A 13,212-nucleotide genomic window follows, 5' to 3' on the forward strand; every position below is an offset into this window, starting at 1 on the left:
CTAGGATAAACATTGAAAACTAACCAACTAACCCCATCGACTGAAATCAAAACACCCATTTATGCCAGCCGCTCAACTTCGGATCAACGAGACTAATGGACAAGATATCTCTGCGGCTAATTGGGTAGACTATGAACAGAATTCTGAATGAAAGTCAACAATCACCACACGCCATTCGTTCATTCCTGCCGCTGACACCCGTTCCACCAGTCTGACACAACAGAGACAGATGTGAGTGCGCCTAATAATATTAATCATGCTTTTATTTGCTCCCACAGCGATAACATACAAAACACTGCAATCGCAGATGCAATGCAACAGACGACAGGAAGCAGCGAAATAACATATAGTCAGCTGCTCCCCTTATTTTGGCTTGCCAATAAGGGTCTTTGCCGAGGCACAGCCGCGTGCTCTGGAGCGGTGTCGACCCCACGTCCTTTCGAACTTCGCAAAGATGTTCTTACCACTCGGTAACGCAGCCTGGACCGTTTTCGTGCGGCGTCGGACTTTTCCGTTCAACTATGCACCAATGGAAAACGGCCTCTTCCTAATCCTGTGAATGTGATGCTGAGGAACAAACCGCAGACCGTATCATCAACGGTTGTATCATCTTCAAGCCACCTTATGGAGTGGAAGGTCTGCGCGTCTTAGATGATAAAACCAAAGACTGGCTGCTTTCTAGAAGCCTTCCATTGTAGTCCGGATACATCATGAACCTGGGGTGGTAAAAGGATAGACTCCCAGCCCCAGATACTCACACAACAACAACAACAACAAAAGTGTTTAACTAAAGTGTTTGCACATTTTGGGGTGCACTAATATGTTCATTGTTCATTCCGAGTGCTGGTCTGTTTTTAATCCCAGGAAGTAAAACCTTAACTGCAGTCCCATGAAGCCAGTCGAACAACCAACTACAATTTTAGATTAAATGGACAATGGGAAAAATACAATGGAATCATACAGAAAACGGTCAAATGCACGTTGAAATCTTGTATGTTGTTCTTTTATGCACAAAAATGAGCTACCCCAGATTGGGTAACCTGTAATAAATGTCACCACTCTTTTCAGATAAACTAATGGGCAGATGATAACTTTATTTGTCAGTAAAAAAATGTTAGTAGACAAAAAGCCGTAAGGGTAGGCTATATATTGATAGGCTCCTCCGTATGAAGATGTGATGCGGTTTTATGCGGCAATAAGTATGAAACATACTTATAAAGTAAATTATGCGATGATAAGACTGTAAGTTCTTTTTTTCTTCTTTCTGAATTATACTGAACGTATACCGACCCAAGGATAGACATGTACAGTAGACCTAACAACGCTTGATGAATACAGAATTCATTGGCTACTGCGCCTGGATATAACAACGTGACCTGCGGCGGCCTCAAATGCAAGAAGAATTATACTTTTCAGGTAACAAGCTGCTCATTACATGTAGGCTACAATTCTACATACAACGTTTCCAGATAAATCAATTGATGATGTAGGCAAGGACACGACTTTCAGTTTAGCACAAAATTGTTAAACACAAACGAAAGAATAGATGAAAAATGTGAGTTGATCCTCTTCTTGGACTTGTACGATAGCTCACTGGCAGATGTATCCGGCTACCGGGTTGGCGTAGATACATACCTCGTTAGCATCACAAAGAGGAAAGCAACGTCTTGAAAAGAAGAGAGGGCGTCGTGCAGGCACTGCAATTAAAAATAAAATACAAACATTGAATCAATGTAAAAAAGACGGGTTTATCTGGCTTGGAATGTTATTCAGCAAACAGAAAGATTACATAAAATTGTATGCCCTGCCAAGATTAAACTGAAAAAGACAAATTAAAGCGATTATATAGTTTAATTAAAAAACAAAAAAACAAGACAAAATCTAACTAAACAAAAACGTTTTTTAACAAACTGCTTAAATCCTTCTGCATTATGAATGGAATTATTTTACTTGACATTATTTTCGTCATCTCAATTTTGGTGTAAAATGTTTTACAAAATTCAAATAGAAATATACTGTAGCATCAAAGTGTTTATGTTTACATGCCTTGGCAAAAATCGCCTCTGAAACCTTGGCGACATCTGCAGAAATAGTTTCCAAAGCGATCTTCGATGCAAGCCCCATTTACACATACGCCTCCGCATGGTCTTGAGGGTTGTGTTGATGCTTCGGTTGTTGTTGTTGTAGTAGTTGTTATCAGAGGAAGTGTAGATGGTGCTACTGTAACAATCGTTTCTCCTAAAAAATAATTATTTTTCTAGTTTCAGTTTATTCACCAAATGTTTTTAATTTACCGTATAACTCCTACTAATAAAATACTGTTGTAAGTTCAAGAAAATCTTGTAAATAAATCCAATGTAAACGAAGCAACTCAAATTAAAGCATAAAGAAGATAAAAAGTAACCTTTTAGTGAACTCTATGCCTGTTATAATCAATCAATCAATATTTGCGTTCAACTTCGACACCGTTCCATTTTAAATAAGCCATGACACCACTCGGGTGTGGCAGACTCGATGACCAGTTCGGTCCTTCTGTCACTCCCATCGTCATCAGCAAACAACCTAGCTCACATTGTAATCTTGTATTGTTTTGTTTTTTCGCATGTGCTGATGATGCAAAATAAAAGAACTTCTTCTTCTTCTTCTTCTTATACTGGTACTCTGGTAGTTACCGAGACCACCACATATCTGATAGGCATAGCGATCTTTACCAGACTGTACAATGACTTTACCTTAGCAGGTCAGGACCTATACCAGATTATACGCTGTCTGAAACGAACAAACCTGCAGCTATTGCACATTCCGTGGACGTGAGGCAGCTTCCATTCGCATACAAGTAATAATTCTCGGGACATCTACACCCGGGCTGACAAGGAGCCTGGCATTGATCTGGAGTGAAAGTATTCCTATCGGCGCAGGTATATATGCACGTTAGACAAGTGGTATATTGTTGATTTTGAGGACAAACTGGTGTCTGTCTCCCAGCGGTTTCTGTTGGAACTACAACAGCAGTTGTTGGAGGGGTAGTAAGAGTCACTGTGGTCGGCACAAAAGGAATCGCTGATGTTGTTGTTGGAACGTAAGAAGTTGTAGAAACATATGGAGTTGTCGTGGGAACATATGGAGTTGTCGTGGGAACATATGGAGTTGTCGTGGGAACATATGGAGTTGTTGTGGGAACATATGGAGTTGTCGTGGGAACATATGGAGTTGTCGTGGGAACATATGGCGTTGTAAGTGATCTAGGTCGAAGGCATTGAGTTCTAGAAACACAATTTCCTTGTCTATTGACGAAGTAGTTTCTTGGGCAAGCACAACCTTCCCTACAATCAAGAGTGCAAGGTGAAGGATTATCTCTTTGAAAGCACGGGACGTCGCATGTAGCACAACTTGAATATTCTCTGTTTCCAAGACACGCTACAAGAGGAAAAAAATGCAATTAAACACTTAAATTTAGAAAGTTGCATGCAAAACCACTTACCCCAAAGACAAAACTATTACAACCTTGAAACTTTAAATATTTAACGCTCCAGTTCCACCCTTATAAGATGGTAGTCTATGATGCGTGGTTAGAAGTTTAAAACGCGATAAGTGATGAAATAAAACATGTTTTATGTTGCTGAAATGCGAAGTGTTGCATTGATCTCATCTGACGCAGAAAACGTAATATGATGATCGCTGTCAAAACACCAAACAAGACACCAAATTATTTCCTTTAACTACAATGTTGCAGCCTACTTTGCACATTGTACAAACACCAAATAATTTCCAATGCTTGTACAAAGCACCAACTAATTTCTTCTAACGACAATGTTGTACTTTACTTCGTGCAGGTGTTGGCTGAGGTACAATAATCGTGGGAACTGTTGGGCAATCCTCTGCTGCAACGCAATCTCCAACATCATTGAGATAATAATTGTTTGGACAAGAGCATCCCGGACGGCATCTATCCGTACAAGGAGGAGGGTTGGATCTTTCATTGCACATGAGATCACATCTGGCACAGGAGGAGTACACTCGACCTCGAGGACATGCTGAAAATTACATGAGATAAGTTTTCTTTATGACAGTTTTTAATTGTATATGTTTGAAGGTAGACACAGAGATTTGCTTTCTTTTCTTCCCATTCAAGAAATGTTTAAGCCACAAACTTAAAAATGACTAAGAGTTTACATCATTGCTTGAGTCTAGTGTTGGTGTGAAAAGAGATTCAAAACTACAATACAGTGTCTTATGTCATGTTTGCGTGATCCTTGCTCCTAATATTGTAAAAGTTATCACTCCAATTTCTCTTAAACTTTAACAAACTTTTGATATAACTCAAGCTCTATGACTTAATATATACTTTGTCCAGGGCGAGTTGGTCTTAAAGTAGGTCGAGAAAGAAATGCGCGACAACGCCTGGCCATCACGCAATATCCTTCGTCATTGAGGTAATAATTGTTTGGACAAGAGCATCCCGGACGGCATCTATCAGTACAAGCTGGAGGGTCGGACCTTTCGCTGCACATGAGATCACATCTGGCACAGGAGGAGAACACACGACCCCCGGGGCAAACTAAAAAAAATGTTATATTTAATATTAGGGTTGTTCATAACAACAATATTTCGAAGATATTATTAAATTATAAAATATTTCGTTAAGGTACCTCTCCCTTTGTGATTTCGTTTCATTTCGTAATGCATTTCTTAGAGACGATTTTTTTTTCCTTTCGACAACAACAAAAAAAATTTAAAAGCGTATTTGGTATGGAGGCTAGCTATCAAACCAAAAAAATTCTCCACATAATCCAAAACAATGCAGAACAAGACTGTTCATCAAGCATCTATAATTATAAAATACAGTAAATGCAAACAGTGCACACTGTTTCGGCCTTCCAGCCTCCTCAGTGCAGTAGGTACACTGGGTATGGCCATGGAGATACCTCCGTGTGACGTTTTCTTCTTGCTTTCTTCTAGTGACTGCAGGCTAGGTTAACGGTACCACAAAATGTTGAAAATGATAACCTGCTTATGTCCGGAGTTTCTTCAGTTAGCACAACCGATTTTATCAAAATTCTAAAACATAAAAACTACCTGCTTAGGAACGAAACGTCAATATTTCTGTGGTGTGTCATTTTGCTGCTAAACATATAGTTTTTAACTGTTTGAACCCCTTGATAAAGTCAGTCGTGCTAATTCGGTGTATATCTCGTTGGTATTGGAAATAAATATTTTGTGCTTTATAAGCAAAGACCGCAGCGTTGTCGGTACCCGGTCAGTTGGTTGACAGGACAATTGGTCGACAGACATTTGGTCGACAGGACGTTTGGTCGACAGGACGTTAGGTCGACAGAACGATTCATTTTAGGGTTAGGGTTAGTTAACTAACCTAACTTAACCCTAAATCTAACCCTAACCCTAAAATGAATCGTTCTGTTGACCTAACGTCCTGTCGACCAAATGTCTTGTCGACCAAACGTCCTGTCGACCAAATGTCTGTCGACCAATCGCCGTACACTGCGTTGTCGACCAGTGTAAGAAAAATATTCTTTCATTTGTTTATGACATAATGATTGCTGTAACCTAATACGAAAAAAAGCTCACTTAGGCTATACCTTGTGCAGTGTAATAGAAGTAGGCCTGTGTACAGTAGGCTGCGTTTGTGAAGTTTAGTATAGCTTAAAATCCTATATCGGTCTTATTGTATTCAATGATAGTTATATTTACCTTCACCTCCAATGGCGACTTGAGTAGGACTTACAAGTCCACACTGCGATTCGGTGACACAAACTCCCTCGTCGTTAACGAAGTAGTTTGGAGGACATCCACAAAATCGTTGACATGGTGCATTGCGACATCCCGGACCGTTTCTCTGAGAGCAAGGAATATCACATCTGTAGCACTGTTGGAATACTCTGCCGCCAGGACAACCTGAAAGAAAAAAACAAATAAAAAAATACCACTGTCTCACATTTTGATTGACTTATAAAATACGGTCTATTTTTCTTGGTAACCTGTGGCACATGTATTTTCAAGCGAAGTGAATTTAATCCAGGAGTTTATTACAGTCACAGCTTCAAAGAAGATAGGTTTACTAAAGTAAAACCGCTAGGTTGCATGATGAACGAACTGTTTTTGACCCAAAAGTAGCCTAGCTGACAGAGGTATAAAATGGTCTTTGGAATGTACTCTAAGAGTAAATATGAGTAAAAGTGTTATGAACCTTGCTTCATAAGCTGTCTTAGCCAGCTCTGTACAGTAGTAAAAAACAAACCCGGTCCAAATTAAAAATCCAAATCCAAAACCGGCTTATGCTTAAAATTTTTTCGAAATTCAATGAAGCCTATCTGTAGGTCGAAGTAAAACTTTTTAAATCAAATTAACTGTCAAAGTCAAGCTGATCTTTTTAATTTTACGAATTTTATACCTAATTTGGCCCAACATTAGTTCAACTCAAACCCAAACTCAGCCCGACTGAAAACCTTCCCCGAAAGTTTATACTTGACTTACAACTCTGTCATAGTTCAGAAGTGTAGACATTTGCTACATTTCCTCCCTGCTCTTGTTACTTGTTGATTCTGTACACCGGGTGGCGATAAAGAATGGTAAAGCAAATATCACGATTTCAAAAAAAATTGAAAAATTTGTTGATGTTTTTGAAAGCTCAGCTGAAACACTCTATTTTTATGTTTGAAGCCTCTTGGCAGATCCAATATGGCTGGTCATTTTTTTTTTATGAAACTATTATGGTCATTGTTTTTCATATCTTTATCCTGCATTGCGGGAAAGCGGACTTGAGCGCTATGCATCGGTGTATGTCTTTTGACGTACACCTGACCCACTAACCCACGCTGACCCACTAACCCACCTGACCTACTAACCCACGCTGCAGCCGACGGCAATGTCTGTTTCCGGTTGTCTACTCTACTTATGACTTAAATTTGGTACTACCCATTACTCGAAATCGATCACTGGGTAGAGGCAATTATAGTAAAGTTTCTTGCCCAGAGAAACAACAGCAAGTGCGGGTGGCTGGAGTCGAACATGCAGGCTCTCGACTGCGAGCCCAACGCGCTAACCACTCGGACACTGCTGCCGGCTGTCATTCCTGTGATAGCGTGTCATTCTTTTATCACCCCGGGTCAGTGGTTGCTCCGTTGGCGAAATGTTAGGGAAAATATTGAACAGCCATTGTGTTGCTTTGCTTTCCAAATCACTCAGAAAACAAGCCCCACATTTTTGCACGGCAAGTTGTAGTTAATGATGCGGCTCGCGATCTGTTCATCCATGCTGTGGAAATCTCCATCTCAAAATTCATTTGGCTTTTACGCCGACTACGGTTCAACGTCTACCTCTACGATTCTGCTTACGCCAGATCTTGTGCTATAATTTTACAATGAGGTGAAGCCAAAATATTTAATGCCATAGCTGTTTATTGATTGCAAGACGTTTGTATCATATTTGATCACTATCAAAAAGTGGAAAAATGTTATAATAAGTTATAGATTGGCGCTGCAAATAGAATCTTGATCTGCCTGCTTACATTTCCACGTAAAATCATAATAAACTGTTAACAACTTATAATCGTTAACAAGAATTTAAGATCTAAGCAAATTAAGAGTTTTTTACATAACAACTCGTCCCCACACAATAGTCAAATTTCGTTGCACATGAAACCATTGGCATTTGTAGGCTACTTTGTTATAATGCTTTTGATGAAATTCCTACAAAATAAATTCCCACATACTTCTCATACACATGTCGTCCATAAGAAATTCAACAATTGATCTTAATGCGTTTTTGAGTCTCGATTTACTGGGACATACCGGTGACATCTCAAGTCATCTGCATGTGGTTAATTGTGTGAATGGCCGTGGTACAATGTGCTTGGCTGGAACGGCCTGCCCTGTCCCGCGGCTACGTAACCGATCGCTAATATCTTCACAAGTAAATACTAAATGCCAATCAACTCAAATTACAAAATGTTATCCAACGTTGTATTAATGTTGTTACTGAAAATTTTTGTTTAAGTAAATTCGAAACTTGTTATGGTATGCTGCTTGAAACAATTTTCACATGCAGGGCACAATAGAAAACTCAAATGATAAAAAGCCGATAATGTACTGTATAGGTTACGTAATCGAAGTGTATACAACATTCTCAGCAATACTATTACAGCACATTTGGGAATCTATTTATTATAATAAACTTTGTATAGTATAGAATTATGTGCTATGATAAAATTCTAAGGAAAGTTTATAAATATTTTTATTGTCAATGTGATTCACTACATATTGCACAGTGCACACGTATACTACATTCTCAGCAAAGTATGAATATACAGTACTATTGTGTCTTGTGTGTATTCTACGTTTCACTCGTTTACAATGTCGGTTTTTGTGCATCTTCGCCGGTTTGTGCTCTCTCGAACCGGCGCCCTTTCGAGTGTCGAACCAGGGTCCTCACCACTCGGCTGTGCAGCTGACAACGATGCAGTTACAGCGATGATCATACAAAACGTAAAATGTCATGGATACACGTCTCCTAGACACCGAAAATAAATAGTTAATTTCTTTGAGGCTTCCGTTTTGGCTCATATATCCAAAACGGAAGGCAGCAAGAAATTCTTCCATTCCATTCTTCCAATGCTGATTTGAAAACAAAACTGCATTCATTTACTTTTCTTTTTCTTTATGGACTTGTTTGTTGGCCAAATAAATTCTTGTTTATGGAATTGCACTGCTTATTTATGCAGCTTACCCAAAGATAAGGTTTTTGTAATGATGATTGGTGATAGTCCTTTAGCATTGCAACGTTAGTTTATGAATGTGAAAATGCTTGGTAATAATAATTAAAGTTACTTTTTTTTATTGTAAAGTATAGAAACATTAGCCTACTTCAAACACGTACGATTACTGTAATTTCGATTTAAGAATTCCAATCTTACCACTAGGAGGTTCCGTTCCAGATGGGCCTGGCACGAAAACGCAAACTTGTCCATTACCGGTAAAGAATCGCGCGCAAACGCATGCAAAAGTGTTGCCTCTCCTCACACAAACCGCGTTTCTATCGCATGTTGCACAAATAGTTGGACGTCGAGCTGAAAAGCGAAGTAAACAAAGTTGAGAAGCAAAGTTTAAATTCATGAACATCTGCTACTTCTTCAGTCAGGAGAACTATCCCAGCTGACACAACATGAAACTAGGCTTCTTCAGTGCAGTAGCATTGAAGAAGAAACTTTTGAACTGCGTCCTGGAGTGATTTTGGCGACCACCAGTATGTTTATAGAGGACCCGGTAATTGGATAAAAACATTATCTTTATTCATTTTGGACTCGACCCTATCCATCTACGCAGTACCGTTGACAAAAGGTCCTGGAGAAACTTTTGGACCGGGCTCGAGGCTATATCAAAAGCCCGGGAACCAGAAGAAACAATCGGGTATTCTTTAGACTTTGCGTTTTTTCTTACGAATGTCTTAATTTGAGCCCCGAGGATCTCATTGATAACGGGCCCAATATATACTCTCAACGGTCCTGCATTTACATCTACTGTAATCTTTGAACTCCTGTTGCTATGTAGCGCGTATGCATTCACTACAGATTTATTATTGTACAGACAATACCCTTTATTTTAAAGAAAACTACCTCTTTCTTGTGATACAGTTTTGCTTCTCACTTGCAATATTTCGTTTTTTAGAAGTCTTGTTTGAGGTTCATGTCTCTCATTGTTACCTGACTCAAAAAACTATTTTCAACGTCCATACTTTTATGCTTCAGCTTTATTTTAAAATACGTTACTTGCTATAAGTAAAGACTCTGGCATTCGAGCCTTGCCTGAGCCTAGGTGACCAGTGACCACATTAACTTTTGGGAGTAAAAATAGGCTAACTAGCAAAGCTTTATCTTTGAACTTTGGTTAACTTGTCTATTTTGCTATAAAGAGATGGCTTGACACGTTGTGCAGAGAAGAAGTGACAGAGAAATGATGAGAGAGGTAAAATTTGCTGACACTCTTTTCGGAGCAAATTTAAAACTCAGGCGAAATTAAAATTCCCTAAAGTCAAACCAACGTGAATTTTTACTGAGAAAACTCAGAAATTCTTTTAATTAACTTTTCTAACTCACTATCAGGCTCGACAAAAATAGCCTGGCAAGGATTTCATTGACAATGGACCATAGTAGTTTCATTGCAAATTTCTTAATAGCGTGCCTTCCCAGAATGATTGTTGCATCATAATAGTAATCATAATAATAACTATGTTTATTTTACGCCCATTGACATACAATTAACATACAGTACACTGCAATCACAGATGCGATACAACAGACTACAGGAAGCAGTGAAAGGACATATAGTCTTTGAGTCAGCTACTAACCCACGTGACGTCTTTTCGAACCCCGCGCAGACGTTCTCACCACTCACCCACACAGCCGACAACATAAAATTGTAGTATATGAATTTGTAGCGCGCATTGATTACGACCAATTATTTGTATCACATTTTTCAAGTTGCGGTTAAGATCTTATTACGCTTTTATGGTTTACCATGGGTCAGGTGTTTTGCACAACGATATTTAGGCTATATTTTGATACTTATAAAGCTTAGATTAACAACTGCCTCTTAATTCAAAAGCCAAAACTAAAAAGCTTAACTGTCTCTTAACTCAAAAATAAGCTATATCTCTTTTATAACATGGGCACTGTGGGCATCTGTACATGCTAATGCTACCCACCGTGGGCATTATATGCGGTCAGTGGCCTACCGAGCAGTTCCTTCTTTGAGCATTTGTTTTAAATGACTTTTATGCATAAAAGATGCTACATAATTTTATATTTGACTGGCTGATAGTACATAGGCTTAGATTACTGGATGAAATACAAAAGCAAGATAGGATATAAACAACTTTCATTATTTGTTAAATAAATAATCAATAATACGAAAAACCTGGGGTCCTGGGCACTATTTTTAAATTCTCTTCTCGTTAAAGGCTCGTTAATTCTTGTTAAAGTTCATCCTTCTAATTGTTATACAAACCTATAGTCTACTTACATTAGCAAAAAATTAAAAATATGCAGCATACGCTTCACTGCATTGCATTCTTTTGCCCAGGGGCTCGTGATGCTGATAGATACGTGTTTTTTAAACCAGATTTTTCAATTAAAATAATATTTTCAACCCAATAGTTGACCTACCGCAGTGTATTTATTAAAATTATAGTCCACCGTTCAGCATTTTTCTTTACATCATTTTGGTTTTACTGTACGTTTTTAAGAATACTTTGATAACCGCAAAACCACCACCTAGTTATGAGACAAGTAAAAACTTTTAAATGATATTTTATACTTTTTTTTAAAACATACATTACAATATATTTTACGTCTAATCCAGAATACAAATAACTTCCTTTTTTCCTTAAGTCTAAGTATTCAAATTGTGATGTGTTGGCTAGATGGGGGTGCCCTCTTTACTACCTTACTGTACCTATTAGGCTAAATATTCATTAAACTAAACAATAAATACTATTAAAACTTCAAAAAAGTGCTCAAAACCAAGCAAAATAGTCAAGCTGAGGGAATTACATCCAATGTAGTTGCTAGTCACTAAAACCTTACAGGCTGTTTCACCTTTGCTTGGGATCATCGGAAGGATCTTATTCAAATAAAGGGTGAAACAACCTGAAAGGGATTTTAGAGACTAGTAACTGCATTTAATATATTAATTAAACTAAAAGGAGCTGATAGTTCTGCTTTAGCTCTATAAAATTACTATTTGTAATCTTAATAAAATTTCACCGACAATGATAAAAGGTGGCAAAAACAATAGTCTAGTTTAGTCCATAAATCTGTTTCTCTTTGTTTTTATTTTAGTCACTGCAGCAGTATTGCAATATTCTCCTACCTGTTGGCCTGTTTCGAAACAAATTAGTGATGATGGAATATTGCTGGAAGGCAGGATCGCTAACATCTAGGTTAGGAATTGAGAAAAGATTGAAATTTCGGACAGATGTGAGAAAGTCATTCACGTTCATCCATGGTAGAGAAAGCTGAGCAGATGTTGCAGGAACAAAAATAAGACCAAGAGTCATCAGAACAACGCAGCAGGGGACTAGCCTATTCATAGTGGCGTTGCTTTCTGTTTACCTAAAGTCTCGTTTGCTACGTGTGGTGAATAAGCTTTTGATTAAATAGCTGAATTGTAACCGCAAAAATGCGGAAAAAAGGAAGTCGATATATAGTTTCAAGCTTCTTAGTTGTTGTGTTGATCGCCTAAGGGCAAAAACATTATCGCTTGCGTTTCTGTTTCACTGCGTGAGTTAAACTCCCAGTCAACGATAACAAAACATGACATTAACATATTTCAGATACCATTAAAGTTTTCAGATAAATTTGTTTAGGTGGTTGCCTCCACAGTGGGGAGATGTGTATCGACAATGTGTCGTAGTCAACAGCATCGTATGCCGAAAGGCTTGCCTATGTGTTTATGGCGTGTGCCATTTTAGACTACACTTAAAATGATATAAAACTTTAAAAAGTGGTATAAGTGAATAATTAGTTTAAATAGGCTTCTCATACTCACTAAAAAGTTTGGACAAACACAAAAAATAATTACTAAAGTTGATCAATCACTCTGATTTGGACATCTACTGTACGTACAAGTCAAGCTGTTTTACAAGAAAAATAAAACGATGGAAATTTGTCAAAGGAGTAGTCGTGGATTATAGCGCCCAAAATTTTTATGAAACAAAAAGGTTGTAGTGTGATCAATACAATAAATAATAACTATTAATTCTGTTATGATAGTTTAAAAACTCGTTATTTTTATTTACCATATGAACAACTTAAATTTCTCAAATACAGGAGCGGATTGTGATGAGGAAATTCTTAGTTTAGTTCTAAATCAATTTGGAAAATTTTTGTTTGGCTAAATTATTTGTCGTTTTTTGATATTAAATCGAATTAACTTTTTTCGTGAAAAATGTTTTACACCAAAAAAAAGTTTCAAACTGCCCCAGTCAAACAATACTAAGAATTTTTAAAACAAATTTTGCCCTCCAGATATTGTACCGTGTGTGGAAGAATGAAGAAAAAAAATTTAAAAATTTATTTTCCTTCACTGTGTATTTTGTTTGAGAGATCTGCTACACAAGATAAGTACTTCCAATAATTGAACGCCTCCAAATCCTTAAAAAATATTACTGTTAAATTTTTAGCTTCAATTTAGCCTATAA

General features: G+C 37.8%; 1 protein-coding gene across 1 annotated transcript; it reads right to left on the reverse strand.

Annotated features, from left to right (window-relative positions):
* Positions 1-251: 251 nt before the first annotated feature.
* On the reverse strand, positions 252-12,122 carry LOC145785505 (uncharacterized). Its single transcript, XM_082597156.1, has 8 exons — positions 11,883-12,122; positions 8,930-9,082; positions 5,710-5,913; positions 4,346-4,558; positions 3,825-4,034; positions 2,785-3,417; positions 2,047-2,238; positions 252-1,697 (listed from the first exon to the last, which is right to left on the reverse strand). The coding sequence occupies exons 1-8, from the start codon at positions 12,100-12,102 to the stop codon at positions 1,591-1,593; spliced, it is 1,932 nt and encodes a 643-aa protein (XP_082453282.1). The 5' UTR covers positions 12,103-12,122; the 3' UTR covers positions 252-1,590.
* Positions 12,123-13,212: the final 1,090 nt, after the last annotated feature.

This window comes from Aplidium turbinatum, chromosome 16, assembly GCF_918807975.1.
Source record: "Aplidium turbinatum chromosome 16, kaAplTurb1.1, whole genome shotgun sequence".
Classification (NCBI taxonomy): Eukaryota; Metazoa; Chordata; class Ascidiacea; order Aplousobranchia; family Polyclinidae; genus Aplidium; species Aplidium turbinatum.

Coding starts and splice junctions, on each gene's coding strand:
- LOC145785505 (XM_082597156.1), bottom strand. CDS start 12,102: ATGAATAGGCTAGTCCCCTGCTGCGTTGTTCTGATGACTCTTGGTCTT. Junction 9,083..11,882: donor GTTTCGAAACAGGCCAACAG/GTAGGAGAATAT, acceptor TTCGCTTTTCAG/CTCGACGTCCAACTATTTGT. Junction 2,239..2,784: donor GGAATGTGCAATAGCTGCAG/GTTTGTTCGTTT, acceptor ATTATTTTTTAG/GAGAAACGATTGTTACAGTA.